The sequence below is a fragment of the Mustelus asterias genome, chromosome 17 (genome assembly GCF_964213995.1).
Source record: "Mustelus asterias chromosome 17, sMusAst1.hap1.1, whole genome shotgun sequence".
Lineage (NCBI taxonomy): Eukaryota > Metazoa > Chordata > Chondrichthyes > Carcharhiniformes > Triakidae > Mustelus > Mustelus asterias.
This window is the reverse complement of record NC_135817.1, coordinates 24,421,144-24,448,023: the sequence shown is the minus strand read 5'-3', so window position 1 is coordinate 24,448,023 and position 26,880 is coordinate 24,421,144. Positions and strand designations below refer to the sequence as shown.

Here is a 26,880-nt window from a genome sequence, read left to right as displayed (position 1 = left end):
TGTAAGTGAAGTAGGGAAAGGATTTTGATTCACTGAAAACCCAGCAAGGCAGGTTCTCTCACAATATACAGAGTTCATTCTTAAACTACAAACTACAGAGGCTCGCTCACAATATACAGAGTTCATTCTTAAACTACAAAGAGTTTCTTGAATTGAGTTATTTTCTTTGTCTCTTTTATTTCTGTGGGTTTTTCTCACCAAGGATTCATCCCTGCCTAGTCTCACCTCACTTCTGAATACTTGATACCTTTTTCAGAGATTTTTCACATCTCATGTTCTAAGTGGGCACAGTGGTTAGCACTGCTCCCTCACAGCGCCAGGGACCCGGATTCAATTCCCGGCTTGGGTCACTGTCTGTGTGGAGTCTGCACCTTCTCTTTGTGTCTGCATGGGTTTCCTCCCACAGTCCGAAAGACTTGCTGGTTACATGCATTGGCTATGCTAAATTCTCTCTGTGTACCCAAACAGGCACCGGAGTGTGACAACGAGGGGATTTTCACCGTAACTTCATTGCAGTGTTAATGTAAGCCTACTTGTGACACTAATAAATAAACTTTTTTAAAAAAGTGATTTCCACTAATCTTATCAGACGAGCAGAGGCTATGCAGCACATTAAGAGTTTGTGGTAGAGATGCATTGGCAATACTAGAAGAAAACAAAATAGGCGCAGAATGAAGTAACCTCTGTCAATAAAAGAAGTAAAGGAGACAAAAGTATAGATGGTCAAAACTGTAAATAAGAACAGAAAGAATACGAGATGTGAAAAATCTCTGAAAAAGGTATCAAGTATCCAGAAGTGAGGAGAGACAAGGCAGGGATGAATCCTGGTGAGAAAAACCCACAGAAATAAAAGAGACAAAGAAAATAACTCAGTTTAAGAAATTCTTTGTAGTTTAAGAATTAACTCTGTTTATTGTGAGCGAGCAAAGGGCGAGAATAAAACATGACGATGTGAAGAAGGAAGCATGTCTGCTAGCAGAGATGCAATTCTTGAATAAGGAGATGTAGTGGCTCGCACTGTAACTAAAAATGTAAGGGTGCTAACTGGAGAATTGACCTAGTTAGCAAGAGCAATGGAGAAAGAAACAATGTCGGAAGAAATGGAACAGGCAGTGAAGCAAATAAAAAAAGCAAGAAGCTGAGCACAACTGAAGATGGGAAGTTTGGATGTGGGGAGGAGGAGGCTGGAGAGGCAACAGAGTCTCATTTGGCAGATGGAGGCAAATGGTGGAAGGTGTGGAGAAGAGGGTAAAAAAAAAGTGAGCAAAAACAAAAAAGCAGCAAAGACTTGGCTGTGAACTGGCATGCAAAAGGGGAGAATTCTAATTGGTTAGTGGAACAGGATGGATGATTAGAAGAGTTGATATAAGAGTTGATATAAAGACCTATAATTATAAACATAAAGGACAGAATCTTCCAAGAATTTGGCAATGTCAGTTGTTAAGTCTTTCAGTTGCAGTCCAGCTTCTTCACAAACTCACTTCATTCTTTTTTACAACTCCACATACACACCTGACAACCATTGCTACCTGTAAGCCCTTTATATATCCCAGTGAGTATTATTAAACAATTAACATACAAATTAGGTCTAAAGTGGAAGATTGCAGTTAACCCATTCCTAACATCAGTTTGGGTCAGAAAACCTCCAGATTTTGTGATTTTAATTGCCAAAAAAGAGTGGGTGTGTTTTGCGCCATCAGTTTGGCAAGGCAGGAGGACTCTGAGAGCTGTGAACCAGCTCCACTGAGACCAGGGCATCATTTTTAAAGAGCATCCTGATCACTGGAAAAATAATTAATCTCCCCCTGCGCCCTCCCGCCACCACAGAGGTCTCTGTGCCAGGGGGCATTGCCAGGGCACTGCCGGCCACGTCCCTCTCCCCTGGGGGACATAGTGACCTTTGCACCCCTGGGAATATCCCCTCAATGTCATATTGGCGGTATGCAAATTTAGTGAGGGGAGAAGATCTGGTGAGAGGGATGTGTAATTATATTAAAATTTATATAAATTAATGCAAATCACCCATTGTGAGCAAGTGAACCTGATTATGCCGCTGGTGAGGGTGGCAAAACTGTGATTTCGTCTTGCGGATGGAGAGTATGGGCTCAAGATCCTGCCCAAAGAGAGTATAGTCTGAATAAGATGCAGGAATCATTGCAAATGTTAAAAAAACTACATCAAAAATAGAAGGTACAGTAATTCAGTTACACATTGCATCATTCAGCATCTGTTTAAAACAAAAAGCAGGTTAACATTTCAGGTATTACCATTTGTCTCTATTGTCAAATAGAACCCTCAAAACTTAAGCTGCCCTTTCTATCGATGCCGCACAGCCGACTTTTAAAAAATTAATTCTTGGGATGTGGGTGTCATTCGCTAGCAGTGAGAACAAAACTAAGTTCATCTTCAGATGTTGGTGGATTTGAGGGCTTATTTTTGTTCATACAATTGGATAAGGACTTCCGCATAAGATATAACTCTTCATTTGTTTTGGTATGGTTTAGGTTAATAGGGTTCTGCGACACCATCACATCAAGCCCCATTGGATGTTTGCAATGGATAATATTATCCGCCGAGCAGTACAAGCTGCTGTCACCATTTTAATACCAGGTACACAATTCTCTAACTCTTCTCATTTCAGGCTCAAATGTTTTTTTTTGGGACATTTTAGTTGCTAAAAAAAATGTTAGAAACAAAGTTGGACCAGTTATTGCTAAATCCTCTTAATTGCTTTTAATTAGATTCAAACTTCATGCTAATTAGATCAGCATTCAACAGATGTGTCACATAATTTACAACACTTGGACCAACGGGCCTGCTCCTTACACTGAAGGAATCAATTTCTGCAATAAATGCAAAATACTGCGGATGCTGGAAATCGAAAATAAAAACAAAGTGTTGGAAATACTCAGCAGATCTGGCAGCATCTGTGGGGAGAGAAACAGAGTTAACATTTTGGCTCCAAAATGACTCTTCAGACCTAATTTGGAATTGAATCCTGTGTTGTTCAGTCTTGAGACTTGTCATTGATGAAACTGCATGTGTGCAATGATGTGGAGATGCTGGCGTTGGACTGGGGTGACCACAGTAAGAGTTTTAACAACACCAGGTTAAAGTCCAACAGGTTTATTTGGTAGCAAGCACCATTAGCTTTCGGAGCGCTGCTCCTTCGTCAGATGGAGTGGAAATGTGCTCTCAAACAGGGCACAGAGACACAAAAATGAACTTGATTTTTGTGTCTCTGTGCCCTGTTTGAGAGCACATTTCCAATCCATCTGACGAAGGAGCAGCGCTCCGAAAGCTAATGGCATTTGCTACCAAATAAACCTGTTGGACTTTAACCTGGTGTTGTTAAAACTCTTACTGTGTGTGCAATGAGACAGGGTGACAGGATCAATGGACGGACTTGTGAAATTGGATGTGCAAGCTTCCCAATGCAAGATGTTTGCCAACTCAGAAAGGACCTACTAAATTACTAGAGGCCTGGATGCCAATAGAGATGAGACATACCAGCTTCCAAATGGGTAGATCAGTCCCACTAGGGAGCTGTCCAGGTAAGCAAAGCTACTTGCACTCAAGAAATAAAGGTTTTTTAAAAATTAAATTATTATTCTTCTAAAGGGTCTGAAGGGAAATTGGACAGAGGCTAGGAGGAGACATTGGAAAGCCCCATCCTGATTGTGGACAGCCACCAGATATCCTGGCCACATGGAGCCGGTGGGCCCTGGAGATGCACCTGTAATTAGCATGGCCATCCATCAGTCTTGCTGTACATGTAGGTGATAGCCACAAGCAACATATTTTGGTGTTTGTGTTGAACTTAGTTTCTTATTTGGTCTTTCCCACAAGTTGAAAAGTATACAGTTTGATCATAGACCTAATCAAACCTTCTATTGCCATGTCCATTGGCAGTGAAAAGTACAAATCATTGAAATTAGCTACTAAAGACATTACTACTCAACTCTTTTTGATAGGCCTAAACGTAACGGCCTTGAAAAATGGTTGGCCGCAATCATGGCAGTTATGTTAAGATTGAACCCACCGATGCTCTCAAGTGCTGACTCCACCTGTGTGTACAGCAAGACTGATGGATGGCCATGCCAATTACAGGTGCATCTCCAGGGCCCATCGGCTCCATGTGGCCAGGATATCTGGTCGCTGTCTACAATCGGGATGGGGGTGTCCAATGTCTCCTCCTAGCCCCTGTCCAACTTCCCCTCAGACCCTTTATAAGAATAACAACTTAATTTTTAAAAACCTTTATTTCTTGAGTGCAAGTAGCTCCGCTTACCTGGACAGCTCCCTAGTGGGGCTGACCTACCCATTTGGAACCTGGTATGCCTCATCTCTATTGGCATCCAGGCCTCTAGTAATTTAGTAGCTCCTTTCTGAGTTGGCAAAAATCAGGATGGGGCTTTCCAATGTCTCCTCCTGGCCCCTGTCCAATTTCCCTTCAGACCCTTTATAAGAATAATAATTTAATTTTTAAAAAACCTTTATTTCTTGGGAAACACCATTGGGAAGCTTGCACATCCAATGCTACCACTTGGCATCATTGGCCTACTGGTATGCAAAATACAGCTGCTCTATCAAGCCTGTCCCGTAGCATAGTGGCTAACTAATTATGACTTAATACTTATTATCTAATCTCAGCTGACTACCCACTCCACACCAACAATCTCCTCCAAATCTCAAATGTGTATAAAATCATGAAGAACGTTAAATATATCGCAGTTCATCTTAAAATCATTTTTTTTTAGAAAACCACAGCTCTTAGTTTCATTGTTTAATGGTTAGGTACTAATATTGCAATGGCTCTTTGGCTGTTTATTCAGAGTTGCGTTCTCACTTTGGTCCTGCCTCTGAGGGTGAAGGGCCAGACAAAGATATGGATGAGGTGGAAGACGTTGAGTGCCAACAGGAAGGGCAACCTGTCAATAAGGAGCCTCCCATTACCTCCAGAGTGAGCACCTTCAGTTCAGTTACATCACAAGACTTCCAACATCTACAGAGCCCTCTGAGTGTGCAGCTGAGCAAACTGAGACTGGAGACAAACAGGTATGGAGCATTTGTCCATCTTGAGTTTTAAGATAGAAACTCATTGCTGGGTGCCATCTTCAAAAACTTCATTGTTCTACAAAATTTCAGCAAGGTGGAACTCTGGTGTCAGCCTCACTGGTAACCCTGTCTCTGAGTTGGAAGGTTGTGAGCTCAAATCCCACCTAGTACTTCAGTGTTCCACTGAGGGAATGTTGTGCTATCTTTCAGATGAGGTGTTAAACTGAGGCACTGTTTCTTCTTCGATGGATGCTACAGATCACAGAATCCCTACAGTGCGGAAGGAGGTCATTCAGCCCATCAAGTCTGCACTGACTCTCCGAAAGAGCATCTTAACCAGTAACCTCCCCGCCACCCCCCATTCCCGTAGTCCATACATTTACCCTGCTAATCCCCCTAACTACACATCTTGGGACACCAAGGGGAAATTTAGCATGGCCAAGCCACCTAACTTGCACATCTTTGGACTGTGGGAGGAACCTGGAGCCCCCGGCGGAAACCCATGCAGACACGAGGAGAACATACAAACGCCACACAGTCACCAAAAGGCCAGAATTGAATCCGGGATCCTGGTGCTCTGAGGCAGCTGTGCTAACTGCTATGCTGCTGTGCCACCCGTGGTACTTCCTTGAAGAAGAACAGGGAGTTCCCCCAGACTCCTAGCCAATATTGATTTATCTCCCAACCAACATCTAAAGCTAATGGTGCAGTAATGTATTTCATTGACTATAAGGCACGTTGGGGCTATCTTGAAATTGTGGCAGACACTTGTATGTAATTTAGCTATAGATCCACTCAATGGAGAGTTCAGGTTACAGATAACTGAATGCCGACACTTACTACACCTCGATAAATTGTGAGGATAATCCCATATCATTGCACTTACAAAGTCTATATTATAAACAAAGGGACTATAGAATAAATTCAAAATTGTTACCTAATTTCAGTATTCCAAGCTGGCAGGACTTCAGTCCTATTGTTTATTACGTAATTTGAACTGATTACCTGATAACTCAAACTCCGGAATAATGTTCTCTGTATCTGATACCGTGAATAAGAAAATTATAAAACTCTGTTGTACATAATTGTAAAGGTTTATAATGAAGTTGACTTATGCTATCTAACTTCCTTACATTAGAACAGTGACTACTCTTCAAAAGTACTTCATTGTCTGTTAAAGCACCTTGGAACACCCTGAGGTCATGAAATGCACCATTTGAATGCAAATTAATATTTCTAGTTGAGCTGTGAAATGGTCTCATTTTACCCCTGCAGGCTTTTGGAAGACTTGATCCTGAAGGAAGAAGAGCACCAGAAGCTCCTCCAACAAACAATTGCACAGGTACAGCAGGACATGTACCATCTCCAGTTAAAATCCAAACCTACAGGTAATTCAATAAACTGAGAGTGAAGGTACTAGACCAGCACCACGCACAAAAATTGTCCATTGCAGTTTATCTTCCTCATCTAGATCCTTTACTTTGTGCTGAAGGGAACATCGGGTGAAACATTCATCCATACTCTCTCAACACACTGGAAATTCTATTTAGCCACTTTTGCTCATTGAAATATACCTTCCGCATTTGTTTAAAGATTTGTTTAAAGAACTGGTTAAAGCTTATTTTTAATAATGTTTCTTCATCTATTCTGACTATTGTATTTGCTCACTCCTGTAAAACCTCGACTGAGAATGAATAATTGACTGCATTGCTTGTGTCCTCCATTCCCAGGTATCTCAGTTCCTTCAGTGTCACAGCCTCCCATACATCACAGAGTGGATCAGGAGCTCACTGACTGGCTGCAAGAACAGGGAGTAGACCCAGTTACAATAAACAGGGTAATGCACGGGATCTCGAATACAAAACTGATTAACAACTACTTGTCATTGATTGATTACTCCCACTGAAGGCGTATTGCTGTGTTTGGTATATATTCCTTGTAATTAGACCAGAGAAGAACTATTTAGTGCATTAATAATAATTCTTATTGTTTTTCTTAATTTATTGGCTCTATTCTCTCCCTTATCTCTCTGCATTCTTCTTCACTCCAGTTCCACTCTTTATTCATGTTCTCTCTTCCTTCTCTCTCATCTCTCCCTCTTTATTGCACCTCTCTCTGGTCTCTCTCTCTCTATCCCTCCCCCTCTCTCTAGTCTGTCTCCCTACATAACCTCTTCACTCAGGTTTCTCTCTTGTCATAAATCATGCTGAGGGCATCTCAACATGAGACACCAGTTTGTGGTGGTGTATATTATTACTTTTTGAAATGATGTGAGGAGTTACATGAAACCACCTGTGAGAATAAGCAATCTAGTTGTAAATGAAAGAAAAGACAAATACACACGAACATGACTATAATTCTAAAAGACACATAAACACCAAAGTAATACACATGCACACAGTTTTATCTAGATATTACCATCCCTTGTTCCAAACTTTTTCCCTGATACCTGAACTCAGTAAGACTACCCTGTTCCCAAACAACATCCACCTTAAACAAATCTATAAGTTAAATCTAGCTTATAGTTACCACACAATACCAGGAGGATGATCCAGTCTGGTAATCACCTTTGCCTGGTTCAATAAAGATACTTAGACTGCCTTCCGGAAGGTTTCTGCATTAACTCAGCTATAAAACTTTAAACAGCATCTTTGCAGTTAACCGGCTCGCTGTTTGGTGTTACCTTGGCCTTCCTGTGAGATGTTAAACTGGCCTCACAGTGAGATGTTAAACTGGCCGCACAGATGTTAAACTGGCCTTCCAATGAGATGTTAAATTGACCTGTCTGCTTCAGCAGTTGACAATTATCCCCCCTGGCTCTCTTTGATTCTCCCCACCGTATAATGGGACATCTGTTGCTCCCCCATGTCTGACTCTTGAAAATTATCATCTGTATGCCCCCCCTGGTCTCTCAGTCATCTTGGTAAACTGCTTTCTGATGATAGGGCCACTTACATCTGATTTTTTTTCTAGATCTCTGCTAATCTCATTACTGGGAAAAGGACACATCGCATTAGCCTCCTTGACTGTGGACTACTGGCAGACTCTCCCTTGTTGCTAGATAGATTACATCCCATCATTCCCTTTAATTCTTGTTCTGAAAATCCATGACACTCTCTTCATCCCTCCTCTGTCTGGTGTCTCTCTCAATCGCTCCTCTCTCTCTGATATTTTGTCTCTCATTATTTCTCCCATGCAGTCTGCAGATATATTTAACCCTGGTCTGGTTTTTTTTACTGGGGATGTGGGTGTTCCTGAAAAACAGCACTTGTTGCCCATCCCTAGTCTCCTTGGGACGGTGTAGATGTTGGACATTTTTTTCAATCCACACTGTCAGGATGGTAATGGTACTTCCAGAGTATCCTACATCTGTTTTTGTTCTTGTTATTCTGAAGTGGTTTAGATATAACTGTGTGGCTTGTTTAGCCAATTTGCTATCAAGTTGACTAGAGATATATGTCGGTCAGACCAGGTCAAGACGACATGCTGAATCAGTTGGGTCTGAAGGATTTATGGTCACTATAATTGATACTAATCTGTTTTTTTCTTTAATTTCCAGCTTGTTTAAAATACCAAGAATAGATTTTGACTGACATTCTCTATTATTAAAGCTAGTATCTTGATTACTAGACCAGTAACATAATGACTACCCTATCATACTCAAATTCCATTGCCGCTGCACCACCTCCTGGCAATATTTAAAATGGCATGCAGTTAGTTAGAAAGTGTTTTTTATTCTGTTTAGTGTTCGCTACCAAATGCAACTTTCCATTATTTACTGACTACCCTTCCAAAACATCACATCATTAGGAACTAATCCCAAGTTTATTATATGATTAATTTAAGATGGCCTGTTGATCTCTGGACAGATTCAAGTTAATAAATTAAAAATGAAATGTCATATGGGTGATGAATATTTTGAACTCTTTGCTTTTTTCAATTTCTAAATTGCTCTCTCTTCTTCAGATGTGTGCAGAAGGTTACTCATTACCTGATGTTCTCCGACATATTACTAAAGATGATTTAAGGTGCCTGCAACTCAGGTAAGTACAGTTTTAAACAGATCAGAGACAGCAGAGAAGCAGTGGCATAGCAGTATTGTCACTAGATTGGTAATCCAGACACCCAGGGTAAGATCTGGGGACCAGGTTCAAATCCCATGATAATGAAATTTGAATTCAATAAAAAAAACCTGCAATTAAGAGTCTAATGATGACTGTGAAATCATTGTCGATTGCTGTAAAAATCCATCTGGTTCACTAATGCCCTCTTGGGAAAGAATCTGCTGTCCTTACCTTGTCTGGCCAACATATGACTCCAGATCCACAGCAATGTGATTTTTGATTTATATTTGTCACATGAATTGGTATACAGTGAAAAGCATTGCACTACACAAAGCATATCATTCATCGAGGAGAGGGTGCAGAATGTAGAAATCATAGCTAGTGTGTAGAGAAAGGTCAACTTAATATAAGGTAGGTCCATTCATAAGTCTCGGCAAAATGCTGCGGCTGCTGGAATCGGAAACACGAAGAGAAAATGTTGGAAAATCTCAGCAGGTCTGACAGCATATGTGCAGCTCTGACGAAGGGTCATCCAGACTCAAAATATTGGCTCTATTCTCTCTCCACAGATGCTTTCAGACTTGCTGAGATTCTCCAGCATTTTCTGCTTCCATTCAAAAGTATGATGGCAGCAGGGAAGAAGCTGTTCTTGAGTCAGTTGGTATGTGACCTCAGACTTTTGTATCTTTTTGCAGACGAAGAAAGGTGGAAGAGAGTATGCCCTTGGTGCGTGGGGTTCTTGATTATGCTGGCTGCTTTTCTGGGGCAGCGGGAAGTGTAGACAGAGTCAATGGATGGGAGACGGGTTTGGTGATGGACTGGGCTTCATTCGCAACCTTTTGTCGTTTCTTGTGGTCTTGATCAGAGCAGGAGCTATCCCAGCTGTAATACATACAGGTTGACTCTTAAATGTCCTCTGGAGGGCAATTAGGGATGAGCAATAAGATGTCCACATCCTATGAATGCTTTAAGTGTAGACCCTCCTTGGGAGGGAAGCTCTCATTGCTCCCACTTTAACAGTTACAGCAGCAAATCTTTTAAACCTTTACGTTTATGAGATTGCCAGACAGACTTGTGAATCTCTTTTCCTTGTTAGTCAAGAGTTGGCTGGGTACCAGTTGGTTACTGGTGCAACTTGGTTTCAATACATTTAGACACTGCTGAGCAGAGCTCTGTATTGGTATCGAAGTAAGAGTTTTAACAACACCAGGTTAAAGTCCAACAGGTTTATTTGGTAGCAAATACCATTAGCTTTCAGAGCGCTGCTCCTTCGTCACATAAGAACATAAGAACATAAGAAATAGGAGCAGGAGTAGGCCATCTAGCCCCTCGAGCCTGCCCCGCCATTCAATAAGATCATGGCTGATCTGACGTGGATCAGTACCACTTACCCGCCTGATCCCCATAACCCTTAATTCCCTTACCGATCAGGAATCCATCCATCCGCGCTTTAAACATATTCAGCGAGGTAGCCTCCACCACCTCAGTGGGCAGAGAATTCCAGAGATTCACCACCCTCTGGGAGAAGAAGTTCCTCCTCAACTCTGTCTTAAACCGACCCCCCTTTATTTTGAGGCTGTGTCCTCTAGTTTTAACTTCCTTACTAAGTGGAAAGAATCTCTCCGCCTCCACCCTATCCAGCCCCCGCATTATCTTATAAGTCTCCATAAGATCTCCCCTCATCCTTCTAAACTCCAATGAGTACAAACCCAATCTCCTCAGCCTCTCCTCATAATCCAAACCCCTCATCTCCGGTATCAACCTGGTGAACCTTCTCTGCACTCCCTCCAATGCCAATATATCCTTCCTCATATAAGGGGACCAATACTGCACACAGTATTCCAGCTGCGGCCTCACCAATGCCCTGTACAGGTGCATCAAGACATCCCTGCTTTTATATTCTATCCCCCTCGCAATATAGGCCAACATCCCATTTGCCTTCTTGATCACCTGTTGTACCTGCAGACTGGGCTTTTGCATCTCATGCACAAGGACCCCCAGGTCCCTTTGCACGGTAGCATGTTTTAATTTGTTTCCATTGAGATAGTAATCCCATTTGTTATTATTTCCTCCAAAGTGTATAACCTCGCATTTCTCAACGTTATACTCCATTTGCCATATCCTCGCCCACTCACTCAGCCTGTCCAAATCTCTCTGCAGATCTTTTCCGTCCTCCACACGATTCACTTTTTCACTTATCTTTGTGTCGTCTGCAAACTTCGTTACCCTACACTCCGTCCCCTCCTCCAGATCATCTATATAAATGGTAAACAGTTGCGGCCCGAGTACCGATCCCTGCGGCACGCCACTAGTTACCTTCCTCCAACCGGAAAAACACCCATTTATTCCGACTCTTTGCTTCCTGTCGGATAGCCAGTCCCCAATCCACTTTAACACACTACCCCCAACTCCGTGTGCCCTAATCTTCTTCAGAAGGGAATGCTTGGCCCCCAGCTATTCACAGTATACATCAATGATTTGGATGAGGGAATCACATGTAATAATTCCAAGTTTGCTGATGACACAAAACTAGGTGGAATTGTGAGTGGTGAGGAGGAAGTAAAGAAGCTTCAAAGCAATTTAGACAGGTTAAGCAAGTGGCAAATACATGGCAGATGCAGTACGTGAATAAGTGCAAAGTTATCTGCGCAAGTGTGATAGCGCCCTCTTGTGTGAGCAGCCGGCTTTCCAGTGTGAATAGACTCTGTCCACTCCCTCTACTGGCGGGAATCAGATCATGCATCATGTTTTGCACTAAGTGCAGATTTCATTTGCGGCCTCGCCAAAAAAACCAAAGTTGATGCTCTCCCATTTTCACATTCGCTCAGCACTTATATTTTTGGTAAGATTGGCCTCCCCCTAGCATCAGACTAGCACCGAAATTCATATATCACATTAGCATTGTGCGATAGACTTGACAGCAGCATCCTGTTAGTGGCGAATACTGCTGCAGAGCAGCAGCATGTAACAACTAGCTTCACCTGTTGCTCAAATTTTTTGAGATATCTCGCCCTTCCATAGTAATCTGAGGTAGACTGGGCACTTTCAAAGGTTGAAATTTCCAATGAACTGATTAGGATAGCCATTCATCCATAAAATACCTTTGATGTGCCCTATTTCAGCATCAAGCTTTCATTGTTAGCAAATGGCTGGGGCCCTATTTACAAGGTTGATGATAAGGACAATCTTGTAGCAGATGGAACTGCAAGAATCCCAACACATGTACTGATCATTGAAGATAAATGTGTGATAGACCGTGTTTGTGAACCCAGCGCAGATTTCTCAACTAGTACATCAAGGAAAGGGAGTTAATTTGGGTACTCATTTGTGCGCAGGATGGAGCCCATTAAGACATGCAAGGAAATTATTACATGCAGCTGCAGATTGAAATTTAACAAACGTATCATCCACGTATCGAAAATATGAAAGGGGTAGGTTGTTAGGTTGCATGGAACCTAATAAAGAATTTTGCGAGAGTATGCCCAAGAGATGATCCCAGGACAACACAATCTATTTGGGCATACATTCATTTCTTTAATTCTCTGCCCCAGAACGGTGTGGAGGCTCAGTCATTGAGTATGTTCAAGATTGAGAGTGATAGATTATTACATAATAAAAAACATCAAGGGAAATGGAGATAGTTCCTATATTTCTGATTAACAATAAGATGAAGGGTTATGGGGATAGTGGTGTAAAAGGCATTGAAGTGTCCAATTAGCCATGATCTTATTAAACAGCGGAGCAGACCCAGCAGGCGGATAGGCCTAGGCCAACCCGTTTCTGTGTTTCTACTGCAGGAAAATGGTGTTGAAGTAGATCAACCACAATCTCACTGAATGGCGGAGCGGGTTCCAGGCTGAACAGCAAAATCCTGCTCCTATTTCTTATATGTAGAAATTAACTTGATTGATTACAACAATATTAGGCAGGAACTGAAGAATGTAGATTGGGGGCAGATGTTTGAGGGCAAATCAACATCTGGCATGTGGGAGGCTTCCAAGTGTAAGTTGTTAGGAATTCAGAACCGGCACATTCCTGTTAGGATGAAGGATAAGTAGGGCAAGTTTTGGGAACCTTGGATAATGAGAGATATTGTGAGCCTAGTCAAAGAGAAAAAGGAAGCATTTGTCAAAGCTAGGAGGCTGGGAACACACGAAGCAAGTGTGGAAGACAAGGAAAGTAGAAAGAAACTTAAGCAAGGAGTAAGAAGGGCTAAAAGGGGTCATGAAAAAGCATTGGCCAGCAGGATTAAGGAAAATCCCAAGGCTTTTTATCCATATATAAAGAGCAAGAGGGGAGCCAGGGAGAGGGTTGGCCCAGTCGAGGACAAGGGAGGGAATCTATGTGTGGAGCCAGAGGAAATGGGTGAGGTATTAAATGAGTACTTTGCGTCAGTATTCACCAAAGACAAAGACTTGGTGGATAATGAGTCTGGGAAAGGATGTGTAGATAGTTTGAATCATGTTGAGATCAAAAAGGAGGAGGTATTGGGGTTCTTGAGAAACACAAGGTAGACAAGTATCCAGGGCCTGATGGGATATACCCCAGAATACTGAGAGAGGCAAGGGAGGAAATTGCTGGGGCCTTGAGAGAAATCTTTGTATCCTCACTGGCTACAGGGGAGGTCCCAGAGGATTGGAGAATAGCCAGTGTTGTTCCTTTGTTCAAGAAGGGTAGCAAGAATAATCCAGGTAATTACAGGCCGGTGAGCCTTACATCAGTGGTAGGGAAATTATTGGAGAGGATTCTTCGAGACAGGATTTATTCCACTTGGAAATAAGTGGACGTATTAGTGAGAGGCAACATGGTTTTGTGAAGGGGAGGTCGTGTCTCACGAACTTGATCGAGTTTTTCGAGGAAGTGATGAAGATGATTGATGAGGGTAGGGCAGTGGATGTTGTCTACATGGACTTCAGTAAGGCCTTTAACAAGGTCCCTCATGGCAGACTGGTGTAGAAGGTGAAGTCGCATGGGATCAGAGGTGAGCTGGCAAGGTGGTTACAAAACTGACTCAGTCACAGAAGACAAAGGGTAGCAGTCAAAGGGTGCGTTTCTGAATGGACGGCTGTGATAAGCGGTGTTCCTCAGGGATCAGTACTGGGACCTTTGCTGTTTGTAATATAACAAAGAACAATACAGCACAGGAACAGGCCCTTCGGCCCTCCAAGCTCATGTGCCCAACTAGACCATTCGTTTGTATCCCTCTATTCATAAGAACATAAGAAATAGGAGCAGGAGTAGGCCATCTGGCCCTTCGAGCCTGCCCCGCCATTCAACAAGATCATGGCTGATCTGAAGCGAATCAGTTCCACTTACCCGCCTGCTCCCCATAACCCCTAATTCCCTTATCGATCTGAAAACTATCTACCCGTGATTTAAACATATTCAACGAGGAAGCCTCCACCACTTCAATGGGCAGAGAATTCCAGAGATTCACTACCCTCTGAGAGAAGAAGTTCCCCCTCAACTCTGTTCTGAACCGGCCCCCCCTTATTTTGAGGCTGTGCCCTCTAGTTCTGGTTTCCCTTCTAAGTAGAAAGAATCTCTCCACCTCTACCCTATCCAGCCCCTTCATTATCTTATATGTCTCTATAAGATCACCCCTCATCCTTCTAAACTCCAACGAGTACAGACCCAATCTGTTTAATCTCTCCTCATAAGCCACACCCCTCATCTCCGGTATCAACCTGGTGAACCTTCTCTGCACTCCCTCCAAGGCCAATATATCCTTTCGCAAATAAGGGGACCAAAACTGCACACAGTACTCCAGTTGTGGCCTCACCAGTGCCTTGTACAGTTGCAGCAAGACCTCCCTGCTTTTATATTCTATCCCCCTCGCGACAAAGGCCAACATTCCATTCGCCTTCTTGATCACCTGCTGCACCTGCAGACTGAGTTTTTGCGATTCGTGCACAAGGACCCCCAGGTCCCTCTGCACAGTCGCACGATGTAATTTTTCTCCATTTAAATAATATTCCAATTTACTATTATTTCTTCCAAAGTGGATAACCTCACATTTGCTAACGTTATATTCCATCTGCCAGATCCTCACCCACTCGCTCAGCCTATCCAAATCTCTCTGCAGACTTTCCGCGTCCTCCACGCAATTCGCTTTCCCACTCACCTTCGTGTCATCAGCAAACTCGAATACCCTACATTCAGTCCCCTCCTCCGGATCATCTATGTAAATGGTAAACAATTGAGGCCCCAGCACCGATCCCTGCGGCACGCCACTGGTCACCAACTGCCAACCAGAAAAGTACCCATTTATCCCAACTCTCTGCTTCCTGTTAGATAGCCAATCCCCAATCCACGCCAACACCTTACCCCTAACTCTGTGTACCCCAATCTTCCGCAGCAACCTTTTGTGAGGCACCTTATCGAACGCCTTCTGGAAATCTAAAAACACCACATCCACCGGTTCCCCTCTGTCAACCGCACTGGTGACATCTTCATAAAAGTCCAGTAGATTCGTCAAACACGACTTTCCCTTCATGAATCCATGCTGCGTCTGCTTGATCGAACCATTCTTATTCAGGTGCTCTGTTATTTCCTCTTTAATAATGGACTCTAGCATCTTCCCAACTACGGACGTTAAGCTAACCGGCCTGTAGTTACCCGCCTTTTGTCTACTTCCTTTTTTAAACAGCGGCGTAACAGTAGCTGTTTTCCAGTCAGCCGGCACTACCCCAGAGTCCAGCGAATTTTGATAAATTACTACTAACGCATCTGCTATTACCTCAGCCATTTCTTTCAGTACCCTGGGATGCATTCCATCCGGGCCCGGGGACTTGTCTACCTTCAGTCCTATTAGTCTACCAAGCACCACCTCCTTAGTAACAGTAATTGTATTAAGGACCTCCCTCCCACCAACTCTCGATCTCTAATATTCGGCAAACTATTTGTGTCTTCCACCGTGAAGATCGACACAAAGAATTTATTTAAAGTCTCAGCCATTTCCTCGTTTTCCACTATTAAATCCCCCCTCTCATCTTCCAAGGGTCCAACATTCACTCTAGCCACTCTATTCCTTTTTATACACTTGTAAAAACTTTTACTATCATTGTTTATATTTTGAGCTAGTTTAGTTTCATAATCTATCTTTCATTTCTTAATCGCTTTCTTAGTCGTTCTTTGTTTTTCTTTAAAGCTTTCCCAATCCACTAATTCTCCACTATTTTTGGCCACTCTGTACGCATCTGATTTTATTTTAATACTCTCCTTTATTTCCTTCGTTATCCACGTCCGGTTATCCTTTTTCTTACAGTCCTTCTTTATCACCGGAATATATTTTTGCTGAGTACTTAAAAAAATCTCCTTAAAAATCCTCCACTGTTCCTCAGCTGTCCTACCTACCAGTCTGCTCGCACAGTCTACATTAGCCAATTCCACCCTCATCCTATCGTACTCCCCTCTGTTCAAGCAGAGGACACTGGTTTGGGACCCTACTTTCTCACCCTCCATCTGTATCAGAAATTCCACCATATTATGATCACTCATCCCAAGAGGATCCTTCACAAGAAGATCCTTAATCCTACCTGTCTCATTGCACAGAACCAGATCCAAGATAGCTCGCTCTCTCGTAGGTTCTGTAACATACTGTTCAATGAAACAATCCCGACAGCATTCCAAGAACTCTTCCTCAAGCCCTCCACGTCCAATTTGAGTCGACCAATCAATATGTAGGTTAAAATCCCCCATGATAATTGCTGTTCCACTTTTGCACGCATCCATTATTTGCTTGTTTATAGCCCTCCCCATCTCTAAGTTATTATTTGGGGGCCTATAGACCACGCCTACCAGTGTCTTTCTCCCCCTACTATTCCGTATCTCCACCCACAACGATTCCACGTTTTGCTCCTTAGAGCCTATGTTGTCTCTCACTACCGTCCTGATATTGTCCTTTATTAACAAAGCTACCCCACCTCCTTTTTCTACCTGTCTATCCTTCCTAAATGCCTGATAACCCTGTATATTCAGTTCCCAGTCCCGGTCACCCTGCAACCACGTTTCTGTGATGGACACTAGATCATATTCATTTGTATGGATTTGTGCCATCAACTCATTTACTTTGTTTCGAATGCTTCGTGCATTCAGGCAAAGTGTCTTTATGCCAGCCTTTATCTGGACCCGGTTTGTTGAAGCGCTACTAACATCTCCCAAGCCCTCTCCTCCTTTAGCTAGTTGTTTATTCACTATACTCCTGGCATTAGAGTAGACACCTCTCAATCCTATGGTCTGACCTCTCCCCTTCTCTGTTCCCAGTCCACCTGCCCTCTTGCACTTCCTATAACCCTTCTCTGTTTGCGAGCTACCTCCCTCACTCTCAGTCACGTCACATTGATCCCCTCCCCCCAACGTATCTAGTTTAAACTCTCCCCAGTAGCCTTAGCCAACCTTCCTGCCAGGATATTGGTCCCCCTGGGATTCAGGTGCCACCCGTTTTTAGTATACAGGTCACACCTGCCCCTAAAGAGGTCCCAATGGTCCAGGAACCTGAATCCCTGCCCCCTGCACCATTCCCTCAGCCACACATTCATCCTCCACCTCACTCCATTCCTTTCCTCACCATCCCGTGGCACAGGCAGCAATCCCGAGATTACTACCTTTGCTTTCCTCCTTCTCAGCTGTCTCCCTAATTCCCTATACTCTTTTTTCATGTTCCCTTCCCCCTTCTTACCCACATCAGTGGTACCAATATGTACCGCTACCTCCGGCTCCTCTCCCTCCCACCTCAGGATTTCTGGGACTCGCCCAGCGACATCCTGGATCCCAGCCCCAGGGAGGCAGACCACCATGCGAGACTCCCGCCTGCTTCCGCAAAATCGCCTGTCTGTCCCCCTGACTGTCGAGTCCCCGATTAATACCGCCTTCCTCCTCCTTTCCTTAGCCCTCTGAGTTACAGGGCCGGACTCCACCCCGGAGACATGGCCACTGCTGCTTCCCCCAGATGGGCTGTCCCCCCCAACAGTACTCAGACAGGAGTACTTGTTATGTAGGGGCACTTCCACCGGGGTGCTCTCAAACACCCGTGTTTTACCCTTCCTGGCTGTCACCCACTTGGCCTCCTCCCGTGGCCCTGGAGTGACCACCTGATGATAGCTCTTGTCTATCACCTCCTCATTCTCCCTCACCCGCCTAAGATCGTCAAGCTGCAGTTCCAGCTCCCGAACACGGGCCCTCAGGAACCGCAGCTCGACACACCCCTCACAGATGTGGATGTCCGGGAGGCCAGCTGCCTCCAGGACCTCCCACATACTGCACTGCGAGCAACACACTGGCTTAACACTCATATTTCACCCTTTCTTCCAAGGTACACAGAGAAAAGTAAATTATAAATTTTAAAAAAGAAGAAACTCACCCCTGCTCGCCCTTTCTACCTAAGCCCAATGAGCCAAAGCCCCTCAGTTCTCACTCAGCTGCCTCTCACTCCGCTGCCCGCTCCCAACGCTGCCCGTTAGATAGTGGGGCCTGCCTTTTAAACCTCCCGTGCACTAAAAAAAACTCAAAAGACCCTTCCCAGTAAACCCCGCGGCCACTGCCGGTTTCGCGCCAAAATTTAAAAATAATTAAATAAATAAATAACACCCGCGAAAAAGTACTTTAAATTAAATCTTACCCCAAAAATCCTGTCACCAGTCACACCTCTGCCTTTCTCCAAAGCAACAAAGAGGACTATCCCCCAACTAACTGACATATATACAACTTTTGACCCTCCCAGTAAACCCCCGCGGCCACTGCCGGTTTCGCGCCAAAATTTAAAAATAATTAAATAAATAACACCCGCGAAAAAGTATTTTAAATTAAATCTTACCCCAAAAATCCTGTCAAGCTGCAGTTCTTTTGACCCTCCCAGTAAACCCCGCGGCCATTCCCAGTCTGTTCATGTGGCTATCTAGATAAGTCTTAAAATGATCCCAGCGTGTCCTCCTCAATCACCTTGCTTGGCAGTGCATTCCAAGCCCCCACCACCCTCTGTGTAAAATACGTCCCCCTGACATCTGTGTTGAACCTTGCCCCCCTCACCTTGAACCCGTGACCCCTTGTGTTCATCACCTCCGACCAGGGAAACAGTTTCCCACTGTTCACCCTATCTATGCCCGTCATAATTTTATACACCTCTATTAGGTCGCCCCTCATCCTCCGTCTTTCCAGGGAGAACAACCCCAGTTTACCCAATCTCTCCTCATAGCTAAGACCCTCCATACCAGGCAACATCCTGGTAAACCTTCTCTGTACTCTCTCCAAAGCCTCCACGTCCTTCTGGTAGTGTGGCGACCAGAACTGGATGCAGTATTCCAAATGTGGCCTAACCAACATTCTATACAGCTGCAACATAATTTGCCAACTTTTATATTCTATGCCCCGTCCAATAAGGGCAAGCATGCCATATGCCTTCTTGACCACCCTCTCCACCTGTGCTGCCACCTTTAAGGATCTGTGGACTTGTACACCCAGTCCCTCTGTGTGTCTATACTCCTGATGGTTCTGCCATTTATTGTATAGCTCCCCCTTACATTAGACCTACCAAAATGCATCACTTCGCATTTACCTGGATTAAATTCTATCTGCCATTTCTCCGCCCAATGTTCCAGCCTATCTATATCCTGCTGTATTCTCTGACAATGTTCATCACTATCCACAACTCCAGCAATCTTTGTGTCGTCCGCAAACTTACTGATCACACTAGCTACATCTTCCTCCAAATCATTTATATATATCACAAACAGCAGAGGTCCCAGTACAGAGCCCTGCGGAACACCACTAGTCACAGACCTCCAACCGGAAAATGACCCCTCCACTGTTACCCTCTGTCTTCTATGGCTAAGCCAGTTCTCCACCCATCTAGCTAGCTCACCTTTTATCCCGTGAGATTTAACCTTTTGCACCAGCCTGCCATGAGGGACCTTGTCAAACGCTTTACTAAAATCCATATAGACGACATCCACGGCCCTTCCCTCGTCAATCGTTTTTGTCACCTCCTCAAAAACATCAACCAAATTTGTGAGGCATGACCTCCCTCGTACAAAACTATGCTGTCTATCGCTAATGAGATTATTCAGTTCTAAATGCGCATATATCCTATCTCTAAGAATCTTCTCCAACAATTTCCCTCCCACAGACGTCAAGCTCACCGGCCTATAATTACCCGGGTTATCCTTGCTACCCTTCTTAAATAACGGGACCACATTTGCTATCCTCCAATCCTCTGGGACCTCACCTGTGTCCAGCGAAGAGACAAAGATTTCTGTTAGAGGCCCAGCAATTTCATCTCTTGCCTCCCTGAGGAGTCTAGGATAGATGCCATCTGGCCCTGGGGATTTGTCTGTCTTAATATTTCCTAAAAAACCTAACACTTCCTCCCTTGTAATTGAGGTTTTTTCTAACGGGTCAACACATCTCTCTGAGACACTACCAGTCAACATGTCCCTCTCCTTTGTGAATACTGATGCAAAGTATTCGTTTAGGATCTCTCCTACTTCCTTTGGTTCTAAGCATAATTCCCCTCCTTTGTCCCTGAGAGGTCTGATTCTTTCCCTAACAACCCTCTTGTTCCTAACGTATGTATAAAATGCCTTAGGATTCTCCTTAATCCTGTCTGCCAAGGACATTTCATGACCCCTTTTTGCCCTTCTAACTCCCAGTTTGGTTCCTTTTCTACTTTCTCTGTATTCCTCCAGTGCTCCATCTGTTTTTAGCTGCCTGGACCTCATGTATGCCTCTTTTTTCTTTTTGATTAGACCCACAATTTCACTGGTTATCCATGGCTCCTGAATCCTACCTTACCTATCCTTCCTCTTTACAGGCACATGCCTGTCCTGCAGTCCTATCAACTGCTCCTTAAAAGACTCCCACATGCCAGTTGTGGATTTACCCTCGAACAGCCTCTCCCAAACAACAGCTACCAAATCCTGCCTAATCCGGCTATAGTTAGCCTTCCCCCAATTCAGCACCTTACCCATAGGACAACACTCATCTTTTTCCATTACTATTCTAAAGTTTACAGAATTGTGGTCGCTATTTGCCACATGTTCCCCTACTGAAACTTTGATGACCTGACAGGGCTCATTCCCCAGTACTGGGTCCAGTATAGCCCCCTCTCTAGTTGGACTGTCAACATATTGTTCCAAAGAACCTTCCTGTATGCATTTTATAAATTTTTCCCCGTCCAGGCCCCCAGCCCTAAGCGATTTCCAGTCTAAACAAGGGAAATTAAAGTCTCCCACTACAACAACCCTATTTTTTCTGCACCTGTCCAGAATCTCCTTACATATCCGTTCCTCAATTTCCCATGGGCTGTTGGGAGGCTTGTAGTATACCCCCAGCATAGTGACTGCACCCTTCCTGTTTCTGAGCTCCACCCACAATGACTTGTTACCTGACCCTTCCAAATTGTCCACCCTCTGTACCGCTGTAATATGCTCCCTAGCCAGCATTGCTACTCCCCCACCTCTCCTAGCTCCTTCTCTGTCTCGCCTAAAACACTTATACCCCGGAATATTCAGCTGCCAGTCCTGTCCTTCTTTTAACCATTTATATATAAATGATTTGGAGGAAACTGTAACTGGATTGATTAGTAAGTTTGCGGACAACACAAAGGTTGGTGGATTTGCGGATAGCGATGAGGACCATCAGAGGATACAGCAGGATATAGATCAGTTGGAGACTTGGGCGGAGAGATGGCAGATGGCGTTTAATCTGGACAAATGTGAGGTAATGCATTTTGGAAGGTCTAATACAGATAGGAAATATACAGTAAATGGCAGAACCCTTAAGACGCTTGATAGGTACACAGGTCACTGAAAGTGGCAATGCAGGTGGAGAAGGTAGTCAAAAGGGCATACGGCATGCTTGCCTTCATCGGCCGGGGCATTGAGTTTAAAAATTGGCAAGTCATGTTGCAGCTTTACAGAACCTTAGTTAGGCCGCACTTGGAATATAGTGTTCAATTCTGGTCGCCACACTACCAGAAGAATGTGAAGGCTTTGGAGAGGGTACAGAAGAGATTTACCAGGATGTTGCCTGGTATGGAGGGAATTAGCTATGAGGAAAGATTGGAGAAATTGGTTTGTTCTCACTGGAGCGACGGAGGTTGAGATAGCCCCCTTTCTAGTTGGACTGTCAACATATTGTTCCAAAGAATCTTCCTGTACGCATTTTATAAATTCTTCCCCGTCCAGGCCAGGATAGGTTGAGAACCTGATAGAAGTCTACAAGATTATGAGAGGCATGGACGAAGCTTTTTCCCAGGGTGGAAGAGTCAATTATTAGGGGGCATAGGTTTAAGGTGCGAGGGGCAAGGTTTAAAGGAGATGTACGAGGCAGATCTTTTTACACAGAGAGTAGTGGGTGCCTGGAACTCGTTGCCGGGGGTGATAGTGGAAGCGGATACGGTAGTGACTTTTAAGGGATGTCTTGACAAGTATATGAATAGGATGGGAATAGAGGGATATGGTCCCCGGAAGGGTAGGGGGTTTTAGTTAAGTCGGTGCAGACTTGGAGGGCCGAAGGACCTGTTCCTGTGCTGTAATTTTCTTTGTCCTTTGTTCTTTGATTGATAAATCTTCTGAAACTGAGATGAAAATATTCTTGAAATCACTGTTGAGTTTCTGTACTTGCTGTTTTTGTTTTCCACTGAGAAGGGGCAGTTTTAGCTAATGTTTGCACCAACAATATCCAAGGTGAGCTGGTAAGATGGATACAAAACTGGCTTGGCCATACAGAGAGTAGCAGTGAAAGGGATCAGTGCTGGGGCCTCCATTGTTTGTAATATATATATATATATAAATGATTTGGAAGAAAATATAGGTAGTCTGATTAGTAAATTTGCAGATGATACAAAAATTGGGGGAGTAGCGGATAGTGAGGAGGATTATCAGAGGATACAGCAGATTACAAATCAGCTCGAGACTTGGGCCGAGAGAATGGCAGGTGGAATTTAACCTGGACAAGAGTGAGGTGATGCAATTTAGGTCTACTGCAGAAGGAAAGTACACAGTAAATAGTAGAGCCCTTAGAAATATTAGCATACAGAGGGATGTAGGCATGCAGATCCACAGTTCCCTGAAGATGGCAACTCAGGTGAACAAGGTGGTCAAGAAGGCATATGGCATGCTGGCTTTCATTGGCCAGGGTGTTGAGTATAGGAACTGGAAAATCGCGTTGCAGCTGTATAAGACTTTGGTTAGGCCATATTTGGATGCAATTCTGGTTGCCACACTACCGGAAGGATCTTGACGCATTGGAAAGGGTGCAGAAGAGATTTACCAGGAAGTTGCCTGGTTTGTGGACTATGAAGAAAGGTTGAACAAACTTGGATTGTTTTCATTGGGACATCGGAGGATTTGGCGGGGGGGCGAAACACCTGATAGAGGTTTACAAATTATGACAGGCTTGGATAGAGTGGACAGTCAGTCTTTTTCCTAGGGTTGAAGGGTCAATTACTCAGGGGATAGAATCATCATAGAATCCCTACAGTACAGAAAGAGGCCATTCAGCCCATCGAGTCTGCACCGACCACAACATTCCCACCCAGGCCCTACCCCCATATCCCTACATATTTACCCACTAATCCCTCTAACCTACGCATCTCAGGATACTAAGGGCAATTTTAGCATGGCCAATCAACCTAACCCGCACATCTTTGGAGGAAACCCATGCAGACACAAGGAGAACATGCAAATTCCACACAGTGACCCAAGCCAGGTCCCTGGAGCTGTAAAGCAGCAGTGCTAACCACTGTGCTACCGTGCCACCCCATGCGTGATAGATTGAGAGCGAGGGGGGAAAGTTTAAAAAAGATGTAAAGGGTAGGATTTTTTACACAAAGGGTAGTGAATACCTGGAACCTGCTGCCAGAGGCGTGGTGGAAGCAGATTCTATAACAACGTTCAAGAGACATCTGGATAGATACATGAATAGGCAGGGAATAGAGGGATATAAACCACATCAAGACAAGAAAATATTAGAGAGGCATCTGTGTCAGTACAGACTTGGTGGGCCGAAGGGCCTGTTTCATGCTGCACTGTACTTTGTCCTTTGAACAGTAGCTGTTACTATAGATTTGTTTGGTTCACATATTCTATCATCAGGAAGTATGCATAAAATGGTTAGCAGCATGGAAAAAGAGATGGAAAATATCCCCAAGCTTTTGAGGCTCATGAAGAGGTGTGCACACAGAGGCCAGAAATGCATAAAGACTGCAACTAGTTCAAGGAGGTGGCAAGTGTGGGTGTGTTTACATACACTGTATTAAATGCTCTGTCCTATCGAACAAATGTTCCCATGGACTAGGACCTAACTGTTATTTTCCATGTTTTAGAGGAGGACCTATTTGCCGAATCTGGAATGGTATATTAAAGTTCAGGAAAACAACCAAGGATTGACTAACAGCAAGAACAGTAATTACAGTGATATTTTCAAAACACAAATGACCAAAGCAGCTATTATATGGAGTAATTATTGTCTGTCTTGAGTTTGTGTTTTTGCAGAGTTTTAATCAGCCATCACAGTCCTTGGGTACAGTGTGTGTTCTAATGCTAAGTAACATTGAGAATCATCACCCAATACAGTTACATAGCAGATATCTGTATGACCTGAGATTGATTGGCAAACAATCTAAGAATAGCTAAACTTTAAGATGACTCATTCTGACACATCCCATTGTCTCCTTCAGTTAAAGAGCACTATGAGACAATCACTAAGTGCCAATTCAGTTATAGTTCCCAAACCATGATGGTCAGTGCATAACATGCCATGGCTTTTGAACTACCATTTTTAATTAACAGGTTGCACATTTTGACCAATAAATCCAAAGTTGGTTTCCTGGATGCAAATCAATAGCTCGGGACCTTTCATTGATGGAAAGAGTTTATTTGTTAAGATTTGTGCTCAATTTAGCCATGGATATCCGGTCAGGATTTGTGGCAGTGAATCATTGTGTGTAATGAAATTTCTGCACTGTCAAACTGAGTTTATGCAAGAAGCATGTTTGACCTGCTGAAACAATTTGCCAATTGGCTCACAGAAGCCATTATTTTATTTGGACCCGAGAAAGGTAATGATGATTCAGTCTCTCAATGGATGAATTCAACAATGAAAAGAATGCCCATTAATTCTTTGACATTTTGTAAGTGACCAGACAACAGTGTCTCCATGTCAATGCTAGCCTCAGCAATAATTTACAATGTTATTACAGAAAATATCATGCTGAATTTTCCAGTCAGAAAAAATGTGATCTGAATGTTTCATATTCTTCTGATGCCACTCCCAGGAAGGGCATTTATCTTACCAAAGACTATTTATATTGTATGCATAGATATATTCTGCTTTTCATACTTGATTTTTTTTGTCTGTAATTGTAAATAAACATTTTACATGGTGTGGTCTAAGAATAATTACTGCTATCACCATAGGAACAGGATTAAGTCATTCAGGCCCTTGAATTAGTTCTACCATTCATTTGCATTATGGCTGATCTGTCTGATAACTCCTACCTTATAATCTTTGCCTAACAAAATCTATCAAACTCAGGTTTTGAAATGTACAATTCAATCCTGTCCTCAACAGTTTTTCCCCCCAAATAATTCCAGATTTCCATTGCCTCATCCCCCTCCCCTCCCACTATTTTCCTCCAGGAAATAATAAATCACAATTAAATCCTTGGGTTCTTAGGTTGAAAACTATTGCACAAGGTTCAATTGTTTTGCTGATGGGACACAGGTCACCAGGCAAGTTTGCATTCCTGCAGAGGTTTCTGAGAAAAGTTTGTGATTTCTTGGACATTTATGAAATTTAGATGGCTTGGAAACCACCCAGTTAAAAGTATTACCCTACAATTGAGTTTGATAAATGCAATTCCCAACATCACTGGTGTTTCTCACATTCTGAACCAGAATCCATTTTGCGTGTGTTGGAGAATATTGGATCCATTTAATAATGTGGAGATGCCGACGTTGGACTGGGGTAAGCCATTTAATAAGCCAGAGGGTTAATATTTTTGTGAAAAAAAGTTGAGAATTTAAATAGTTTTTTTCTTTAAAAACTTGCTGTTAAGACTCTGAACTGCCTGAATAACACCACAAGTCATGTCTAATGTAGTGGATACAGAACATTCACTTTATGTGAGAACATTTTTCAGTTCCATCAACTGTGCCACAGCATCTTGCAATTCAGAAAGTGGCCAGTTGCTCACTATACTTGCTCTTTGATCGAGTAATCCGAAACTAGTTATTGACCCACTCTCTCTCTATGACCCTACGTTTTCCTTTTGTTAAACCTTAAATTAAAAGCTCATTAACATTGCAGGTGTCACACGGGATCACTAAATTTTTTGAACCTGAGATTTTACAAACTAAATACAGGCTGACTCATCAACATATCTGGAATTTAGACACAGCTATCGCTGTGCCCCTACTGCATCTTTTGTGTATCAGTGTTCATAACCCTCTGTATGGGGATTCAGAATGGCTTGGAACCAAAGATCAGCAGAGTGGAATAGATAAGATCGGAGTAGATATGATACAGAAAGAGTTATAAAGCACCCAAAATATATTGCTTACATAGAGGTACATATAACCACTATTGGAGAATTTAGACATTTATTTTTGAAAATATTTTGTATTAAAAGCATATACCTTTGTTTAAAACATAATACTGCTGCTGAACAAAGAAAAAAAAATATCAGTCTCCAGCCAGCCCTTATGAGTGGGATACACATTGAACCAATGAGACTGGGTAGGGAAGTCTGGGAAATATC

At 43.3% G+C, this 26,880-nt stretch overlaps 1 protein-coding gene across 2 annotated transcripts in view; it reads left to right on the top strand.

The window, feature by feature from the left end:
- Positions 1 to 26,465, top strand: part of map3k15 (mitogen-activated protein kinase kinase kinase 15) — a 134,468-nt gene extending 108,003 nt beyond the window's left edge. For both annotated transcript variants that reach the window (XM_078232396.1, XM_078232397.1), the window contains exons 23-28: positions 2,505 to 2,610; positions 4,836 to 5,058; positions 6,334 to 6,446; positions 6,789 to 6,895; positions 9,025 to 9,101; positions 24,445 to 26,465. In XM_078232396.1, the coding sequence (XP_078088522.1) occupies positions 2,505 to 2,610; positions 4,836 to 5,058; positions 6,334 to 6,446; positions 6,789 to 6,895; positions 9,025 to 9,101; positions 24,445 to 24,508 (690 nt within the window). In that variant the 3' untranslated portion in view covers positions 24,509 to 26,465. The remainder of the gene's footprint in view (positions 1 to 2,504; positions 2,611 to 4,835; positions 5,059 to 6,333; positions 6,447 to 6,788; positions 6,896 to 9,024; positions 9,102 to 24,444) is intronic.
- Positions 26,466 to 26,880: the final 415 nt, after the last annotated feature.